The 20,381-nt window shown below is 40.4% G+C and overlaps 1 protein-coding gene across 7 annotated transcripts in view; it reads left to right on the forward strand.

The window, feature by feature from the left end:
• Positions 1-12,584, forward strand: part of LOC113016628 (CLIP-associating protein 1-A-like) — a 57,724-nt gene extending 45,140 nt beyond the window's left edge. For all 7 annotated transcript variants that reach the window (XM_080298002.1, XM_080298003.1, XM_080298005.1 and 4 more), the window contains 10 exons: positions 1,654-1,806; positions 2,316-2,422; positions 4,772-4,922; positions 5,108-5,345; positions 5,438-5,491; positions 5,589-5,791; positions 5,882-6,010; positions 6,095-6,301; positions 6,783-6,899; positions 7,422-12,584. In XM_080298002.1, the coding sequence (XP_080154128.1) occupies positions 1,654-1,806; positions 2,316-2,422; positions 4,772-4,922; positions 5,108-5,345; positions 5,438-5,491; positions 5,589-5,791; positions 5,882-6,010; positions 6,095-6,301; positions 6,783-6,899; positions 7,422-7,505 (1,443 nt within the window). In that variant the 3' untranslated portion in view covers positions 7,506-12,584. The remainder of the gene's footprint in view (positions 1-1,653; positions 1,807-2,315; positions 2,423-4,771; positions 4,923-5,107; positions 5,346-5,437; positions 5,492-5,588; positions 5,792-5,881; positions 6,011-6,094; positions 6,302-6,782; positions 6,900-7,421) is intronic.
• Positions 12,585-20,381: the final 7,797 nt, after the last annotated feature.

The following is a 20,381-nucleotide window of genomic DNA, read 5'->3' on the forward strand; positions in this document are numbered from 1 at the left end:
CCCCGATGTATAAATCCTGGCACTTAACAAGAGGTCAAATTGCTCCAAACTCTCAGTTTTTGGGGGTTTTTTTGTCACAGAAGTTCCATCCACCTGCTGTTCAAACCTTGAGTTTGCAAAGGGCAGCCAATCAGAAAAAAGCTGGCTTAATTGTGGACAAACTAAAATAAAATAAACAAAGAATATTTTGAACTGTAAATCATGCAAAGCCCAGAATTAAAATATGGTGCACAATAGGTCCACTTTAAAGTGGAAGCCAGGGTTATAATAAGTGAACACTGCTGAAGCCATGTTTACTCAGAGTTGATTTCTCTGTGCGAGGATTTAATCTTTGAAAGCACTCTGTCTTAATTTGTGGAGAAATTGTGGTACGGTTTTTGTTACTGCTGGACTTTGTCTGTTACTAACTGTTGAAAGGTTGGAGGTAAACAGGTTTACTTAAAAACAAAAAAAGGTCTGGGCATTAAAGCATGCTGATAAACTTGTGCATGAAATTGAAGGCTTTTATTCTGAAGGTCTGAAGGTCTAAAGGTCTAAAATTAACTGGGGACTTTTACTTTAAAAGTCCCACAACACTGAAGTATCTAAGGCTACGTTCACACTGCAGGTCTTAATGCTCAATTCCGATTTTTTGATCAAATCTGATTTTTTTGTCTGCTTGTTCACACTGCAAATAAAATGTGACAGCAAACACGCTCTAGTGTGAACCCTCAAAGCGGCCCGCATGCACAAAAGACGACGTCACACACAACGTGCTCTGTTTAGACTCAGACCAAACAGTATTGTTTGACTGTTGGCCGTTAATATAAAGACTTGTTTCGGACGTTTGTTTCGTTTCCCAATTTTGCTTTAAGTTATAAAGTTATTTTGTTATTTACATATGGCCTAATAATGATCCTTATTGCTGTTTTAGAGAGGAGCGGTGCTTCAAAGGATAGTTGCTGATTTCTGTCAGAATCTGCAGATTATACAGCACAAATAAAATATTCACATTTCTCCAACGTTGTCTTCCCAACAGTTTCACTGACATCTACACGGGATGGCCAGGAAGCGTTCACGATGTCTTCTCCGGCGCTGATAATTGGCGTCTGTCTTGTGTCACTGACATAAAAGACGGATTTAATGCGACATGACCATTCAAACAGCAGTCACTTTCTAAAACATCAGATATGTATCGGATTCAGTACCACATACGAAAGTGACCCAGGATGGATTTGACAATATCGGATTTGTGCTGTTCACACTGTCATGCCATGAACGCATATGGGTCGCATAGGGTCAAAAAAGTTTCGCTTTCGCCTGCAGTGTGAACGTAGCCTAAGCGTCATGCAATAAATAGCTAGATGCTTTTATTTTGGAAAAAGTGAAACTGAAGCATCATGTAAAATTCCTGTGACTAACAGGAAGCTTTTATTTTGAACTACAGCATTATCTGGTATCATTCACGTCTGCATGGTGCTTCAGTGCGGCTGACTGTTGCAATAAAATGCTGCAAAACAATATTTTGTTTTATTTCAAACAGGTTAATTTACTTCTGGCTGTCCTTTATAACAGAGCGAAAGCTTTTCTTCATGTTCAGTGCCAAAATCAGTGCAGTGACAGTCATTAAACGTCAGTAAAGTGATGTGTAACATGTTTTCTTTGTGTGTGCAGGCAGCCCAGGTGGTGTTGATCGCCCTCTTTGAGCTGAACACTCCAGAGTTCACCATGCTGCTGGGTGCTCTGCCCAAAACCTTCCAGGACGGGACAACAAAGCTGCTGCACAACCACCTGAGGAACGCCAGTGCCAACAGCGGCATCAGCATGGTAACACACACACACACACACACACACACACACACACACACACACACACACACACACACACACACAGGCTCAAATATGGAGATGTTTGCATTCAGATTCATTTAAACAACATTCTTTCAGGATGTTTTTTTAAAGATTTTATTTCCAGGAGGTCTTATTCCTTTATTTATTGATCTATACCAGAATATATTGATAAATCATCGTAGCCTGACCTTGATAACTAATATCGTAACACACTTTAAGACTTTAACTCAAACAATAAATATGTCACATGGCTGTAGATGTTTGTAATTGACTTTAAGATTATTGATTAGACAAAATAATCATTTTAAAGAAGAGTTTTAGGCTTTTTTGTTGTTTGTGTTGTATAGATGCACAAACACACTTGTTTTGATAAATATAGTAGTTTCTGTATGTGTGCTGTTCCTCTTATCCTTACATCATCACAGCTGTGGCTTTCCGAATGTTCTCACATTAAATCCAGACACTTTTGTTTCATGGATCCGCAGGCGTCTCCCAGTAACTCGGCAGGTCGGACGCCCCTGCGACAGCCCAGCAGCCGCAGCAGCCCGCTGACCTCCCCCACAAACTGCTCCCACGGCGGCCTTTCCCCCAGGTACAGAAACGGCCCCGCCATCGCCACACCTAAAATTCAAACCACGTTTCCTGTGTATAATTTTATCCACACCGATAAAATTGTGGCTTCAGCAGTTCATCCTTCATTTCTGCCATCGTCCAGACTTTTCTTTTGAAGCTCAGGTTATAACGCAGCGGGCGTATTTCCCCGTGTCTTCTCTTTGTTCGCTCGTTAACAGAGGAGTGTAAAGCTGCACTGAGGGGTCGCCACAGAGTTTAGATGTTGACCACTCCACTGTGGAGCCATTGAAGAGCTCAAAATCAGAGCCAAAGCTCAAAGTCTAAACTTGCGGTTTGATGCTTTGTTTTAAATGAACGTCAGAATTTTAGGCTCATGTTCGGCTCCGTGCGTCTCTTCCTGAAGCTTCATGTGATTTTAGACGTTTTCTCCTCTCAGCCAATCAGCAGGTTTCCTCACAGCTGTCATACTAATGATCCCTCCGCCTGTACTAACTCTGACTGAGAGCACTGCTTCTCCTTATCTTCCACTCTTTTCACATCTCTTCTTCTCTCCGGGCTCCTCCTCCACCTCTTCCTCCCCGGCTGGTCACAGTCGGCTGTGGGGTTGGAGCGCAGACGGCCTCTCCAAGTTCCCTCCTCCACCCTTCCCCTCCCCTCTTCCTCCACCCACTGCCCACTCCTCCCTCAAGGCCCTGCGGCGAGCTTACTCACCCAGGTAACCCTTCTTCCTCCCCCTCCTCCTCCTCCCTCCTCTGTACGGGGTTTCACAGTTTAACAGTTGGATCTGTCTCTGTAGTGATGAATGGATTTCTAAGCTTATTTTTAAAGATATTTTGGAGTTCTCTGTGAAACCTCGAGCTTCCATCAGTCTGTCGTCACCTCTGCTGCCTCGGTGCCTCCATCAGCTTCGTGTGTCTGTTTTTCTTTTTGTTGTCATGGTGACTGAAAGGTGGCTTTCCTTCTGTCTCTCATCTGTCCGCGTGCGCTCGTCAACATGCACGGCTCTGCACTTCCTGTTTCCTGGTCATGGACAAACCATCCCTTGGTACAAGATTTGACTAATTTGTTTGGCACGCAGATGCTTTTGTGTTTGATCCATGTCAAGGAAAATGCCCTCAGTCGTCATTCACAATCTTCAAGATGAAAATGGAGCTGCTTCATGTCGCTGACATTAAAGGGATCATAGGTGCTGTTAAGAAGAAGAGCCTCTGTACTTCCACCAGTCTCTTAGAGGGACAGTCCACCTCAAAGACAGAGGCACACGTTCTTCCTCTGACCTGTGGTGCTCTTTATTCATCTCCACTGTTTTGATGCTTTGGATATATTGATGATTAAATGTCCTTCTAGAAGCAGTTATGTGGGCAGTGATCCTCTGATTTAATCGACTGTTCCCACGCGTCTCCTGCGCTGATCGAGGTTCTCATTCCTTGTAAACAGACACAAGCCCTCAGTAACTTTCCAGTCATCTTTTTCGGCCTCTCTGGCATTCACACCTGCCAGACAGCGTTAACATTAACGCTCCACTTCAAAGTTCAAAGTTTTACTAGCAGCAGCTAACTGCAGCAGGAGACAGAGACAAGTTTCACATGTCCTTTATATCGACTCGTATCGGACTACTTTCACACAAGTTTTATACCCTCCTCCAGAGTTAATAGATGTGGACACATATCGACAGCTGAGGCTGACTGACAGCCTACACTCACTACAGATGATCAGCAGACAGAGCTGTTTGTCCTACAGTGGCCACTGTAGCTAGAATTACGCACTGAACATGTCAGGGGTAAGAAAACAGAACTCAGTTTCTGCAGCCTACTGACATCTAGTGGTGAGTTTTTACAAACTGTAACTTTAAAGTTTTTCTTAAGAAATTTATTACAAGACAAACAAAAAGTAACACAGCACAGTCTGATCTAAACACCAGTTTTCTTCAAACCTCGAGTGGATTAACTGACCACCAAAGTAAAATGGGGACAACTATTAGTTTGTAGGGAAAGAAAAATATTTATAGCATTAAATTCCAATTGCATACAAGAAAATCCTGCTTTGAAGATCCTGGATAAACATGATGTAATGGATGAAAGTACCTCTGTGTTTGGGGATATAAAAAACCAAAAAGCCCAAAGAGGTCTGGAGTCATTACTGCTGAGTTTTCCAAATGTGTTTTTGGTGCTTGGAGCAGCTCAGGGCGATTTAGTGCTGGGGCCGACGCCTCTACAGCTCCAGGTAAATATGGATAACACGCTCTACAGGCCAGAGGAAAAACATGTGAATCTGATTTAGCAATGAACTCTCCCTTTAAGTGACGATCCCCTGACGATGTTGCCTACATCCTGTCTAAAATGCCCATTGGACTTGTCTCGTGCTGCAGCATGCTGGAGTACGACAGCGAGAACCTGAACTCCGAGGAGATCTACAGCTCGCTGCGCGGTGTCACCGAGGCCATCCAGAACTTCAGCTTCCGCAGCCAGGAGGACCTGGTGGAACCGCTGAGGCGGGACGGCAAGAAGGATGGCGTTATGGTGAGGAGTTACAGGGAGGAACCAGAGGGCAGATAACTGAAATAACTGTTAAACATATTCAAATACAGATTATTTTTTTTTGGGTTGTTTTTTTTTTTTTGGTCAAAAAGAAAAAAAAAAAGATTATTTTATTTTGGAGTAAAGACTCAGAATAACTCATCTGCTCCGCTGTCACTGAATCTTAGACTGGAGGCGGGGCTTCCTCGGACTCCGAACCTCGTCCCAGCGGTGATGCAGTGGAGGGCGGGCGCACTGCCCTGGACAACAAGACCTCTCTGCTGAACACGCCGTCTCCTCGATCCTTCGCCGGCCCGCGCTTCAGAGAGTACAACCCATACAACTACACGGACGGCATCAGTACGATGGATAAAGCTGCGCTGAAGGAGGCGCTGTACGAGGACGCTGTGGAGCAGCTGCGAGAAGGTGGGACCTTAGGACAAAAGCTGTGCAGGAGTGTGTGTCCTGCTGCGTCGGTAAAGATTCAGTTTTTCTGTCTTTCCCGTCCCACTCTGCAGGCCGCCGGCAGGAAAGTGTGGAAAACAAGATCCTGAACCCCAAAGGTTTCCCAGGTAAACTCACCAGAAAACCTCAGAGGTGAACAAATTATTTATTTGATCTTTGTTCTCACTTTTTTTTAAAAACTACCTCTTTCCCCTCCACCTACAGCCGGGGCTGCTGAGCAGCTGGAGCTGGTCGGAGAGCTGCTGAAGGAGCTCTCCCAGGGCCAGGCAGGGGAGCGGGGCCCTGAGGAGCGCCGGGGGACCCTGCTGGAGATGCTGAAGGTGGCCCGGGAGGACAGCTTGGTGGTGTGGGAAGAGCACTTTAAGACCATGCTGCTGCTCCTGCTCGAAACGCTGGGAGACAAAGACGTGAGGACGCGAGGCTTCCGTTGTTTTTGATTTTTTTTCCCCACTGCTGTAAATGTCCTGTGAGTGACTTGTTTCCTCTCGCTGTCCCAGCACACAATCCGGGCACTCGCCCTGCGAGTCCTAAAGGAGATTCTGAGGAACCAGCCCGCCCGCTTCAAGAACTACGCTGAGCTCACCATCATGAAGATGCTGGAGGCCCACAAAGACTCGCACAAGGAGGTGAGGATGAAAAAGAAACCAGAGGCCACTCCTCCGGTCTTCCTGTGATTCTGACCCTCATGGCGCTCCTTTCTTCTTTTGAAGGTGGTGCGGGCGGCCGAGGAGGCGGCCTCCACGCTGGCGGGCTCCATCCACCCCGAGCAGTGCATCAAGGTGCTCTGCCCCATCGTGCAGACGGCCGACTACCCCATCAACCTGGCCGCCATCAAGATGCAGACGAGGGCCATCGAACGCATCACCAGAGAGCCGCTGCACCAGCTGCTGCCCGACATCATCCCCGGACTCCTGCAGGTTTTTCATTCTTTAAATTTGTAGATGCTTTAACTGCTCATGAACACGCAAGATTAGCTCATGTTACGGACTTGTATCCACCATTTGGGCTCAGGATGCAGGATGTGTGAACTGAAATGTATTTAATGTTTGAGTAAATGAAAACACTTAAAAATGGTTCAACTGTGTTATTACAAACACAAGAATACAATATGGTTAAAATCCAGAGACTTGTACAGGTAAGATAACCATGCAGCACACGAATAGACCGAGACTGCCTTTAGACAGTTTTTTATACTGAAATAAAACTAGTGTCAGTAGCACTCGTGTGTTTCATGTTGTACCTGAAAAGACTGAATTTAGACACATATTGAAATATCTTTTTAATTTCCTCTGCCGTATGATCAGCTTTATCCCAGAAATTATTCACACAGTCATCGGTGAGATAAACTCTTCTTTGTTTCAATTGTGTTGATATCAGTCTCTCCTTCTGCTGTTTCAGGGCTACGACAACACTGAGAGCAGCGTGAGGAAGGCCAGCGTCTTCTGCCTGGTGGCCATCTACTCTGTGATCGGAGAGGAGCTGAAGCCTTACCTGGCTCAGCTGACCGGCAGCAAGGTATTTCAGACTACACAGCTGAAACGGCATCCTACACGTAGAGACGATTCACCGCAGAAATATTAAGTCTTTAAAAGTACAGTGAAAGGGCGTTTGCAATCGTGCAGTTTGCCTGTTTTTCCCCTCTTTTAAATTCACTATTTTTGTGAGTAAATCTTTTTCTTGTAAGTTTGACAAAAGCTTTTAATTTTTAAATTTTTTCTTAATAATATTCAATTTTTGACAGATATTTGCTCTTTTTTCATAATTTTGACAATTTTTTCTAGTAAATCTTTCTCATAAATTTATCTGTTTAACAGTATTTTTCTTGCATTTTTATATTTTTTTTTCATAAATTTCCCAGTGTTTTTTTTCTTAATTGTGAACTAACCTAAACTGTGTTTACCTGTTTGAATGTTGTCATATAAATCAAGTTTTGTTACAATAACTTAACTTTAGTATAGTGTTTAAAGAGCAGTGAGCTTTAGATTATCTGCAGAGCTCTTGGAGTCCTCTGACCGCGCCGCTGTTTCCCTCCTGCAGATGAAGCTGCTGAACCTGTACATCAAGCGGGCGCAGACCTCCACCAGCAACAGCAGCAGCTCCTCCGACATCTCCTCCTACTAACTCCTGCAGCTTCCATCCTCGCAGACACGCTTATAAACGGTTTCATTCCATCAGCCGGTGATCGACCTGAGGGGCGACGTCACCACCAGTGGGATCATCATCAGTTTCTTTGTAGGACCAGGTGCCTGGCACCTCATCTTCTTGACCAGCTTCTGTTTCCCAAACCATCTTCCATCTCATTCCTTCAGCTGCTGATGGAGCTGAAGTCCCTGAGGAGCTCATGCTGTCACGGCTCCAGTTTCATGTCCATCATCCATAAAGTTCAGCTCGTTTTTTGGAGGTAGGGTGACCCTGGCTTTTGAGACGTTTCATGAAGATCCACCACTAGATGCATTAGCCTTAAGACTTCATCTTCCATCTTCCAGTATGGAAATGATCAATTTTTAGAGGCCGTGTGCCTGAAACCAAGATCTCCTCTTCCTCATCTCATCATCGTCGTCTTTAATCTCCTGGATGTGAGGTGCAGTTTGAAGCCGAGGAGATCGTGGAACCATGAAGGACCTGAAGAGGAGAGTTTTTGCAGTGTAGCTTCCTCCTTCTGTCAGTATTTTTATTCCTTTTTAGTACCTTTAATCCACTTCCTGGACACTGTTTTGCTTTGACACATCAAACCTTTTATTGAATGTAAAGAGCTTTGAGTGAGCGCGAGTCTCCTTCGTGAACTACTGCCTCATCGATGGGACGTTTTCCAGTTTTTAACATTTGAATGAGTTGTTACAGAAAGTGGCACTACGGTCTTTAAAAGGCTGAATCCCAGAGATAATCGAAAGATCAACACAAGCTTTATTTTGAAAATGGGCTCATGCCTCTGTGAGTGCGATGGGAGAATCGACGGGGTTGCACTCAGTCCTGGAATAATCTATTTCAAAAGATGTGAAGCTCGTCTCAGTTTACAGTGATTGATCATTTGGCTGGCCAATGATTTTAAGCACTACAAATCAGCAAAGTTTTATTGTTCTGGGCCCGAGAACCAGCAGAAAACAGCAGTGTTTATATTTGAAAGTCATTTTTTAAGGTGTGAAAAAGAAGGAACAAATTATTTCTGTTTTTGTGGCACTCATCAGTTAGATTTCCATTTAATAGTCAAGGCTAAATATTTCACCTCACAGATCACAGTTTTCTACCTGAATTGGAAAAAAAATGTCAAATGGAAACGGCCGTGTTTTTAGATGAAGAACTAGACTTGTGAGTGAGAGTTATTTTGAAATCACAGGTTTGCTTTAGTTAGCTGTCTAAATGAGCTGTTGGAGATGAGGTGGAGGTTTGAAAGAGACAGACCACACACACAGATTTAATATTCAGTGTTGGAAATTAGATTTGTCCTACATGCGCGTGAACAGCACTTTCTTGTATACGTGACTTTCACAATAAAAGCTTTAGCAGCAGCAGGGTAAATTTCAGCTGATTAAACAGCTTACAGAAGCATGTTGAAGAGCTGATTGTAGGATTTAAGTAATCTTAACTTTAGTTTAGGAAGTTTTGAAATTTAATGCTGCCTTTTATTTATATAAATGTTGTTTTTAAGAAGGTTTTAATATATTGCAGTGTTTGAGAAACAAGCTGTTAAAATACTGCGTTGGACTTCATTTCTAATTGTTAGAAAAAGTTTGAAAAATAGTGTAATTAGTCTTTAAATCATCATTAAATTATCAATATTTATGTTTAAATATGTGTTCCAGTTATCAACATAAAATGTGACTTCATTTAAGCTTTCATTACAGATCTCTACATATGACGCAAAGATAACTCGGCAGCAGAAAATACTGACCTAAACACGTGTCGATTTCTCTGTAGCATTTCTGCTGATGTGAACATAGCAGGCAGATTTATTGAAAGACAAAGATTTCTTTTAAGTTGTGATAGGAAGGAAATTTTGCACACAACTGTAGAACATGGATGGATGGGTGGATGGTCTGCCCAGTACTTTTTTGGGTTGATCCTAAATTTAAGGAGAGCTTTTCTTCTTTTCCCCTATTTCCGGTCAGAACTTTAAATGCATACTTTCATAAAAGTAGATATAAGAACCAGGACACTTAAAGCAATACTTTCCAATTACACACAAACATTTAAATATTATCACTAATTTCAAGTATAGCACTAATCCATCTTCTTATTTAAAAAAAAAAAAAAAAAAGAAGTATTTATTTATTAAAAAATGTAAAAAATGACTGTCAGCTTGACAGACTGAGGACCACAATAAGAAAAATTCCAAAGAAAACATATTTTTGGTGATTGCTTTGGTCGTTCACTCATTTGGACTGTAAATATCCTCACCATCATCTAATTTATGTTAGACAACGTAAAGACTGAACTCACTTTGTAAATGTTAATAAAAAAAATGCACATTTTGTGACCAAAAGGAGACAATAATTAAATACAGATTTATGATTTTTTTTTTTTTCAGGCCAAAGGTAGAAAGCTTCTCATCGTCCTACGTAAATATGAGACTGATATAACGAACAAAAAAGATTAAATTGTCTTTTATTGAGTTTTAAATGGAAAATCAAGCTGATGAGTGTCACATAAGTTTAATTTTTTTTTCAGCTATGGTGGGTTTTTAGTGGCTGTCAAAAACTAAAAGGTCAATCAGCTCCTAATTAAAACCACTGTAATGACAGCAGTGTTGCTCTCTCCTGTGAATTGAACGGCCCAGCTTGGGTTAAACTGGGAGTTGATTAGTTTTGATGACTGCTGTCAAGTTTAGACTACTGTGATTAGGGGACTTTCATTCCAAAATACTGTAATATATATATTAAAGCTCAAGCTGAAGGTCAAAATAAAGGCCTAAATATCTCAGAAATAGTATTAGCGGCCGTGCTCTCTGCATCAGCGGCTCCCAAATCGAATGTAAGTCACTTTTTTGACCTTTAAAATGTGAATGACAAACCTGTGGGAAAGATTGACGATCTGAATCATTAGATGCTACTACATGAGCGCGACAATGCTGAACTGCTGAATGGTGAAGTGCCAGTGGTAAAAAAAGAAACAGAGTGGACATTAGCAATAAACTTCAAGAAATCCAGCTGGGATTTCCTTGTGGAAACACTGTAGATTCCCATTTAGGTCCTCCTTTGAGACGCTCCGCCGGTCAGTGTAAAAAAGTGTCATTTTCAAATAAGCGCACCTATAATTAAACCTTCTGCTGCTTATTATAATACTAACAAACGCGCCTAACCACTCTGGTGTATGTACTTTATCTCAGCAGGAAGTGTAGGTGAAGCGATGACGATGGAAAAACGACTGAAATTTTTAATAGTGATTGATCGACTGACTGATTGCACTTTCCTGGTGCTGAACTCCGCCCATCACGCACACTAAGTGAGTCCAAACAAACGCTCCAGAGGGGGCAGAAGATGAGAAATAATCCAACATTTCCAGCAAAGTGATTTGTTTTCTTGCTGAGAGTCAGATGAGATTACAGAGATTCCATTCTGTAAATTTGGACCCTTTTCCCTTGTGTAGAAATGGCTTGCGTGGGGATCCGAACATTACAGATCATCCATCATTACAAGCTAAATTTTAGATATTTACAAGAATGTCAGAACTTTATCTGATTTTTCTAAGCATTTAGCTTAATTTAACTACATTTTCACTAACTAACATACAATAGTAGACAGTGCTAAGGAACATCCAAGTAAAATCCTAGAATTTGACTCCGTAAAACGAAAACTTCTTGAACAGCTAATCACAGCAACACAATGCATATCATGTGTCAGATAGCTGCATTAAAATGCTCCAAAAGGGACTGAGCACAAACTGCCACTACATGCTGATGATGTGATTCTATTTATTATATTAATCACCTCAAGCCAGAGGTCCAGTTTAGGAACTCCAATAGGCTGAGGTGAAGTCTACCAGACAGCTAAAACCTATAGCTGCCTGTGACACACCATCTGGCCATCAAGCAGATAGGCCACGCCTTAATACATGTGAAACAGGTGATCCCAGTGTAGCATGGTCTCTACTTTAAACTAGTGGAATTTCTCAGTGAAATCAAGCTTTGTCTGTCAGTCTGGTTTTTATGAAATTACAATACCTACAAAACTTTGCAGCTCTTGCTCTGACCAAAACTGTTTTTGTAGCAGCTGTGAAGATGTTTACTTCAGCTATAAATTTGGACATTTTACCACAGTAGTCTATGGGGACACTGCCTCTAGCACACATTAGAGGATTTTCAGTTTCAGCATTAGTTTTACTTCCAACCTCTGGGGCTGAAAAGTGAAGCCAATATGGAATCTGTGTTTACATCTTCAGAGGTAGTGTGTTGTCGGATGCATGTAGAAATAAAAATGCTTTCTGTTGCTATACCCACCCTCTCGAGGGTCCCAGTGTTTATTTCTGCACATTCCTGCATATACATCTGACTCTCAGTAAAAAGCAAACATTTCCCAGAATGTCTTTAAAAGTGAAGGATGTTTCCAGGCCTTACTGAATCTCTTCTGACACATTACTTGGACTGTTAAATGTACTGTACCAGTGGCCGTTGTCACTCTTCTCAGCTTTGAGAATCTGATCAGCGTTTCCCTCTGAACTGAATGTCGAAGTCCTCCATAGCGTGTCCAGTCCAGTGGTGCTGATCCGGTGTTAAACTTGCTTGTTTAGGCTACAGTTTTGGCAACTAAAACTCAGTTCCCTTTATTTCAATCTACAGTGTAACTTGAAACTGCGTCTGCATGAGTGTGTCACAGGAATCGTTAAATGTAGTCAACTTGAAATTAAGATTTGAGAACATTATTTTGATTTCCTGATTGAGTGCCTTTGAGGAAAGATTTCTTGCAATACACCTGGTTGTTCTGTCCAATACTAACCTGTACTAACACTATGATTCACTGCTTCTGAAGGCGAGAAGAAAACCTTTTAATGATGCTGTAAATACGCTTCAAGCTTTTTTTTCCCCCATTCAAACGACTTACAGTGCATGGCTCCAGTTTGGTTTTTTTAGTTGGTTAGTTTCCTTTCATGCTACACAGTATTTATATTCTGTTTTATTTCCCTGTGTATGACTGTATATATTTACATGTTTGGTTCTCTTTCACCTGTGATAGATTTCGCAGAACTTGAAATAAACTATCAGACTTCTTTTCTCTATTGTCTTTATTACAACATTTGTGTTTTTTATCCAGGTCCAGTTTTCTACGAATTCATTTGACGTCTAAACTCAATTTAATCTTGGTCACAGGTATCTAATGAAGAGCAAATTTCAACTAAATATTAATAGATTTAAAGGACAAGTGGAGGAAAATTCTTCCCATTTTATAAGCTTTTAAATTGTTTTTATTACCCGTCATTGTAAAAGGCTGATGAAATATTGTTGTCACCCTGCTCTGCAGGCAGACAGCATAAACACCAAAGTTTTTGAATGTTCACTCAAGAACAAGGTGATGTAGGATTATGAAATTGATGCCGTAGGTGCAGCTGCTAAAAATTTAACCAGATATTAATGGGCATGTATGTTCATATTTGAGGCTGTATGTAAACTTCTGACCATATGTGAATTAGAGAAAATCGAAAATAAATTGAAACTTCTTGGTTTTTGAAATTATTAAAGGTGTATGCTGTACAATCATTAAAAAAACAAAAACATACAGTTCAAGGAAATCATTAAAAGCATAAGATTACCATTGGATTCATGGCCATGATGAGTTGAAACTCCTTTCCACAGCTGAAGGTCCATAAATACCTGCAGGCACCATAGGCAGAGGTCGAAATTCAGTTGAAATCAGACTACATTTGAATCTTTACTGGTAAACACTGGGTCTCACCTGACTAGAAATTCAGAAGTGAACCTGAAAGCGAGAGATGCAGCATAAGAAATTCAGTTTCTGTTTAGAGGAATGAGAAACTGAGCTCATTGAACATTTTGCTACAAAGCACAGCAGGGCTTCTGTCCAACACAGGTGATCATGATGATGCTGGTTGAAAAGACCAAATGTAAATTCTCCTCTTTCACAAATTAGGAATCAAACAAAGAATACAAAGACAAGCAAAGTCCACTTCTTTGACAAACATGAATTCTCTCATTTGAATAATTTACAGTTAATCTTGAGCTGTGATTGGCTTAAAAGTGATTAACTTTTTGTCTTTAGTTGTTCAACAATTTAGGAACTGATGCAGTGCATTGTAAATGTTGGATTGAGATTCTAATTCCCATTAAAATAAACTGACTTGAGCACTGCAAATGTTTCTGAGGAGGAATCCAACCAGCCAGCAAAGGTGCGGCATGAGTCAACACAAAACTCTAGATGGATGGCATTCCAACATTTACCAGATGAAATTGTGTCACAACAGAGTTTCACTTGAAAAGAATCAGTTTCTTTCCAAAGGAACATTAAACTGGGCTCACTGATCCTTTCATAACAGCACAACGGAGCTTCTCTCCAACACTGGTGAGTACAGATAATTATGACTGAACAGTTTGAAAGTCCAAATGTGGATCATCATCTAGAGACAAAGAAGCATGCAGCTAAATGTCTACTCTCAGGGTCAACTGGATCAACGGGTTTTCCTCAATAACGCAGCCGTCTTTACAAACACTGGTAAGTGCAACTCATCATAATTTACTGGTACAGCACAAATCTTCAGTTCACTTTGTTCATTCACATTGTTAACGTTGTCATTTAGTCACAGATCCATATCTTGGCTATATTGTTATTTCGGGGCCACCAAACAGGTTGGAGTCAAATGCAGGACTCTAGAAAAAAGTTTAACAAAGTTCTGTTTAAAATTTAAGGTTCACAAAAGCTCAGGTAAAAGTTTTGCATAGTCAAGTCCAGGTTCCAAACACACAGACAATTCAACAGTTCCTTTTTGCACAGAATCTCTCAGAAACCAAAGTCTCCTTATCAATGATCTCCAGGTTATCTGCACAGAATGAAGAGGTAGAAGAAGGTAGGAGAGGAAAAGAAGAGAAAGAGCAACAACACAGCAAGAGGACAGATGGACCATTTTTTCTTCTTCAACTTCCATCATTCGGTACTTTGCTCTACCTTCACATTCTTCCTCTTCTTGGTGTCCAAAGTCACCACTGCTGCCAATCAACATTCTCCCCTAATGTCTCCCCTTTCATATTGAACCTTTTGCCTATGATGTAGTCTAACTGTGGACATATTCCTCTACTCCTTTGTTCCTCCTTCATCTCATATGTGTTCACAAATATTTCCATCCTTTTCACAAACTCCGCCACCATTTGTCCTTCCTTTTCTCTCTCATTAACATCATAAATATCCAACATCTCCTCAACACCTCTATAATTCTATGCCGTTCACCTACATGTCCATTAAAGTTTGCTCCAATCAGCACTCTCTCCCCCACTGGAGACACCCTGTACCACTTAATCCACCTACTCCAGAATTCTTCTTTCTCTTCTGACTGTTGAGTATTTACACTGACAACATTCAACATCACCCTTTTGGACTCATGATACTATCTAACACCCACAACTGGTGTTGTCATCAAACAGATCTAACAGTTTAAAAAAAACTGTGTAAAACTGAGTTTTTAGAGCAGTCTGAAGTGTAAACTTTGGGCTCACACGGATTACTCGATTACATTATTTAAAACTTTGGTCATGTTTAGCATGAACATCCACCACTGGAACAGGAGACATGTGACAGGAAAGTAGGAAAAGCAGAAGAAGTCCTCTTTAAATAGAATTAAAACTGAATTTTAAATAAAAACATTTTCTTTTCTTTCTCACTCAGAGTGCAGACATGTCTGCTGCCAGCTGTCTTCTATCTGAAGACATTTTCTGTGCTTCATCTGTCTGGATGTCTTCACTGATCCAGTCTCCACACCATGTGGACACAACTTCTGCAAAAACTGCATCAGTTAACACTGAGATATCAGTGAGAGGTGTCAGTGTCCTTTGTGTAAAAAGGTGTTTAGGATCAGACCTGAGGGTGAGTTTCGTCTCTGAGATGGTTTCGGAGTTTAGATCTGAAGCGGGTGGGGCCAGGTTTCACAATGAGCTCACCCGAAACCCTGGCTGATATAAGTAATTTATATAAATTTAGATATAAATTTCATTTATCCCCCCTCCTCATCCTCCTCTCCCCCCTCCTCGTCCTCCTCTTGGTCCTCCTTGTCCTTGTCGTCCTCTTCATCCTATACTTCTTCACCTCCACGTCCTCTTCCTCAGCCTCCTCTACTTCTCACTCTTTCTGCTCCCTCCATTGTACTCCACACACAGAGCTTACCTGTATTATAGTGCTTAGGCTGATTGCAAAGTGAACTAATTATCTAAAACAGTTTTCACATTTGACAGTGTGCCAGACAGTTGGCAAAATAGTATAAATAATGGCTGTAAATGTGTATAGTTTTGCTAGGAGTGCATTGATCATTTGGAAATTGAGTGTAAAGCAGTGAGTTGTGTTTACAGTTCTGCAAAAAGAGTGTTGTGCAGTCGATTGTAGCTACAGGTTTGCAAAGTGTGTGTTACAAAATGGCAAACTGAGTGCAAAGCAGTGTTTGTGCTTTTAGTTTTACAAACTCAGTGAGTGGTTTTGCTATAAGTATCAATAGTTTTTGAAAGTGTGCTATAAGAATCACAGTTAGGGTTTTAAGCATTCAGAAAAAACTGTAATTTCTCCTTAAAAACAAAATAACTGTTTCTTTACTTTTGGGTTTGTCTGTAAAATTTATCTACAGAAGTGCCTCCATAATCACCAAATTTATGATAGTTGGCCAACATGCTGGTACCCTGAGTGATTTTCAGATGAAATGTTCAATAAAACCTTCTGGTGAAATACTGGCCCATACTATGACTTTTAAAGACACTCAACATAATGACAGCTAAGATAAAACTCTATATTTCTAACACTAATCACTCAGCTGGACAGAGCAAACTAAAAACTCCTTTGCCTCCACCATCTAACTACAGGAAGCTGCCAGCGGCGGGTTTCAGCTTAGGAAGGAGCTACTGTTTCTCAAAGTACATCTCATCAGTATCACCTTATCATGCAGGAAACATACATAGATATCTCCTGTTCATGTTCAAGTGATGACAGTATGTTTGATTCTCCATGTAAGACAAACAGGCTGAATGAAGAATGATAACAGACAACTCTGGGCAGTGATTTGTAACTTTAAGGAGGGGGACCGAAGGTTATGTTTCAATTACAGACTCCTAGGAAAGAGGAGAGAAGAGTTTTTTTGTACTTAGGACTCATTAAGAAAATCAAAATACAGTTTTCATCTTGATTGGCTGCAGACTCCCATCTCTGCAGGACCTGTACACCTCCAGGACACTGGGGCGTGCAGTTCGGATCTCAGCTGACCCTTCTCAACCTGGACACAGTCTGTTTGACCTGCTCCCCTCAGGCAGGAGGCTCCGGTCCATTCGCACCAGAACCTCTCGCCATAAGAACAGTTTCTTCCCCTCTGCTGTTGGAAACATGAACAATAACCATATGACTGTTCCCACCCCTAACACATGACCCTACGCTGTGTTCACTGCTTCATTCCATGTTTGCACTGATCACCACCTGCACTCATGTATATATCTATCTACTTAGCACTTTTAATTTTTATTTTTATGTCTATTTAAGCGTTATCTGACAGTATGTTTGCACTAAGCACCGCAGCAATTTCCTAATGCTGTAAACCTGCTCAACATTTGGCAATAAAACCCTTTCTGATTCTGATTCTGATTATACAGAAATGAACTGACTGTGTCTTTGATTAGAAAAACTGATGTACTCGTTTCAAATCCTTTCCCTCCTGGTCACTCCAAATGAAAATTTGATCATCTTCAGTTTTGCCTCTTGTCTTTTTGTCAGGGCCACTGTCTCCAAACTGTACATCATGGCAGGACTCACTACATCTTCTCCTTGTTACACCTGTCTCTCTCTCATTCACACATACGAATTCTGTCTTACTTCTGCTGACTTTCATTTCTCTGCTCTCCTACCTCCACCTCGCCAGGCCCTCTTCTTTCGCTATAGCTCACAGTGTCTCTACAAACATCAGTCCACAGAAACTCCTGCCTGAACTCAGCTGTCAACCTGTTTATTACCACTGTAAACAAGAAGTGAACCCATCTGTTATTTTGATATTTTTTTTTCTAATTTCACAATGTAAGAGGAAATATCATTGTAGCTTGACCCTGTTAACCATGGATTCAATCAGCACAGCAGAAGTTTAGGAGTCTTTATTTAAATAAATAAATGAATAATAATAATAATGGATTGCATTTATATATCTATCCAGCCTGGTAAGGCTGTTTCTGCTGCACGATCCATGTCAGCATCAAGGTCCCAGGATCCTACTACATAAACAGGAGAAGCTGATTAGCAGAACTAGAACTAGAACAACCCCTGCTGGCATTGGTCCATGAACTTCTCTGCGCCAGTGACTGGAGATTATTAGGGTAGAAAATAGTAAAAGACAGATGATGGCAGTAAACAGCCAGACTCTCGACATTTATGTGAAGTCCTATATCCAAAACCTTAAGTTTCCAGTTTTGAATTAACTCCAGTCCGACATGATGGAGCTCTTAGCAGGAGGCAGAGAAGATGACAAAGTCAGAAGGAGGACATCCAGGAAAATTCAGCCTTCCGACAAAGTCACTAGTGCTAAAGGTGATGCTCTTACTTCTAAGCAGGAAGAGATCCCAAATAAACAGGAGGAGTCTCAGGATGATCACCATCTGTCAGAAGATCTGTCACAGATGTGGCTGGCTGCCAGTATCTTAGGACCTAAAATGGGTTATTTGCTAAGCTGTCTGTCTTTTTTTTTTATAGCTTGTTTTGTTTGTTTGTTAAGGCAAATGGTCAGGTATGATGACTGCACGGACAATAAGTGAAAAAGCAGGAAATCAGCAATGAAAATCTTTGTATTCTTATTTTTTATTTTTACATGTGTCTTTAAAACACTTTGCAAATTCTATTTTTTGAGTTGTCAGTAGCAGGTTAAAAATGCATTAAAACATGGCATTACATTGTACAATATATGTTGTGTGCACAAAACCTAACAAAACACATTAGACGTACAATTTGTTAGGCTTTTTTCAGCAGATTTTTTTTGTTGTTTTCATCCAAATCTATCCCAGCCCTGCATTAAGGCAAGACTGCTGCAGCATGATATGTGAAAATCTCACTCCATTACAGCTACAGCTTTTCTCCTAGCATCATATAACCACTATAATACTCTTAATACAGCTAATTCACGAATCTCATATTATACTGATGCCACAGTTTTACCAGGGCCTGTAATTATAAAGCTAAATAATCTAATCTAATGCTTAATATTCCAATGTCATTTCAGCTCCCTATGTCTGCCAGTCCTGCAGTTTTGTCTCTTTTTAACTGCAGATGAATCACTTGCAGTGCAAATTATGTGACAAACTATTGCTGGTAGCTAGGAAATGTATTTTAATTAATTGGGTTAAGGATAAACCCCCTCTGTGACTTTGTGGTACAGATTAAAAGTTATTCCTCACAAAAGAACTTCTGCTATTTTAGGAGGAAATGAGGGTCTCAATGTTTGGTCCCCTTTGCTTTCTTATTTGCCAAATGATTTGTCCCAACTGTTGAGGGGGGATGGTTGAGATTAAGATGTTCTCAGTTAAATAGGAAGTAAGCGTAAAGGACAATAATTCACTCTTGGAGTTTAGCCTTTTCTCTTTCTAAATCTGTGGGTAATTGAGCGAAAATATGTTTTTTTTGTTGTTGTTTTTTCTCTCTCTCCTCTTTACACCATATGTATATTTGTACAGGTATATAATGACTTTGAAATATTCCCTTTGGGTTTTTTTCTCTTTTCTTTTCTTTCTTTCTTTCTTTCTTTCTTTCTTTCTTTCTTTCTTTCTTTCTTTCTTTCTTTCTTTCTTTCTTGTCTGCATGTTTTATGCTTTTCTTGATAATGAATAAAAACAGTTTATAAAAAAAACTGCAGATTTTTAACCAGTAATTGATAACTGCATGTCCTCAAGCAGCAGCTGTGAGGTCAGCGTCTGTTCAGCCACACTATCCACTCCATCGGCAGGTCACCGGCAGGCTACCCGCCGGTCGTGCTCCCAGTGTGGGTTTACTTTTGAGGAAATTCCCCACAGATGGTGTTAAAGAGGCTTACTTCAGGTAAGATGGTTTACTGCTGTTTAATCTGCAGGTCAAATGCCAATGTTGTAAGGTTAACAAGAAGATCAGAGTTTGCAAACTTCAATTAAACCAAAGACAAAATGCCTTAAAGTCTTATCGTTATAATCCAATGAAGGATGAATTAACCATTAAGTGGATCTTGTGTTCTATTTACTACAACATCTTCTTCTTTTGTGTTCTTTTGAGCTTAAATCTGGACTTTTTGAAGCAGGTTTAGAGTTTGCTAACTGTTTATAAATTTGAAGCTTTTTGGTGTGTAGGGGGAGCGGGAGAGCACAGTTTATGCTTAGACATCATCACTGTTTCCAGCTGTCTCTCGCTATTGTTTTATTTGATTTACATGACATCTCCTGGTTATAGTTAATATTTAATATTATTAATATTTCTCACACACACAGTTGTTCTTCCAAAATTTCATGTAAACAGGTTGCTGTAATATTAGAATAACTTAATGGCAGCTCGGTGTCAGTAAGTTACTGTAAAAGAAAATACAGTAATCATCTGTGAAAGTAATTTGTAGCAAGGAAAATCTTGTTTTAAATTAAGTTTACAACTAATTTTCAGTAAAAGAAATTTACAGTACTTTTACTGTAAGCAACATTTGCTACATGATTTTTTCCTGCTTTAAAGATTTTTACATTAACCATACTGTAAAATAGTCTTGTTTGTTTCTCTTTCATTTACTATATTACTATATTTGTACCTAAATTATTCTGAAATTTACAGTATAATTTTAATTACTTCGTGCCACTTATATACTCTAATATTGGCAGTGCTAGAC

Source organism: Astatotilapia calliptera, chromosome 23, assembly GCF_964374335.1.
Source record: "Astatotilapia calliptera chromosome 23, fAstCal68.1, whole genome shotgun sequence".
NCBI classification, from domain to species: domain Eukaryota; kingdom Metazoa; phylum Chordata; class Actinopteri; order Cichliformes; family Cichlidae; genus Astatotilapia; species Astatotilapia calliptera.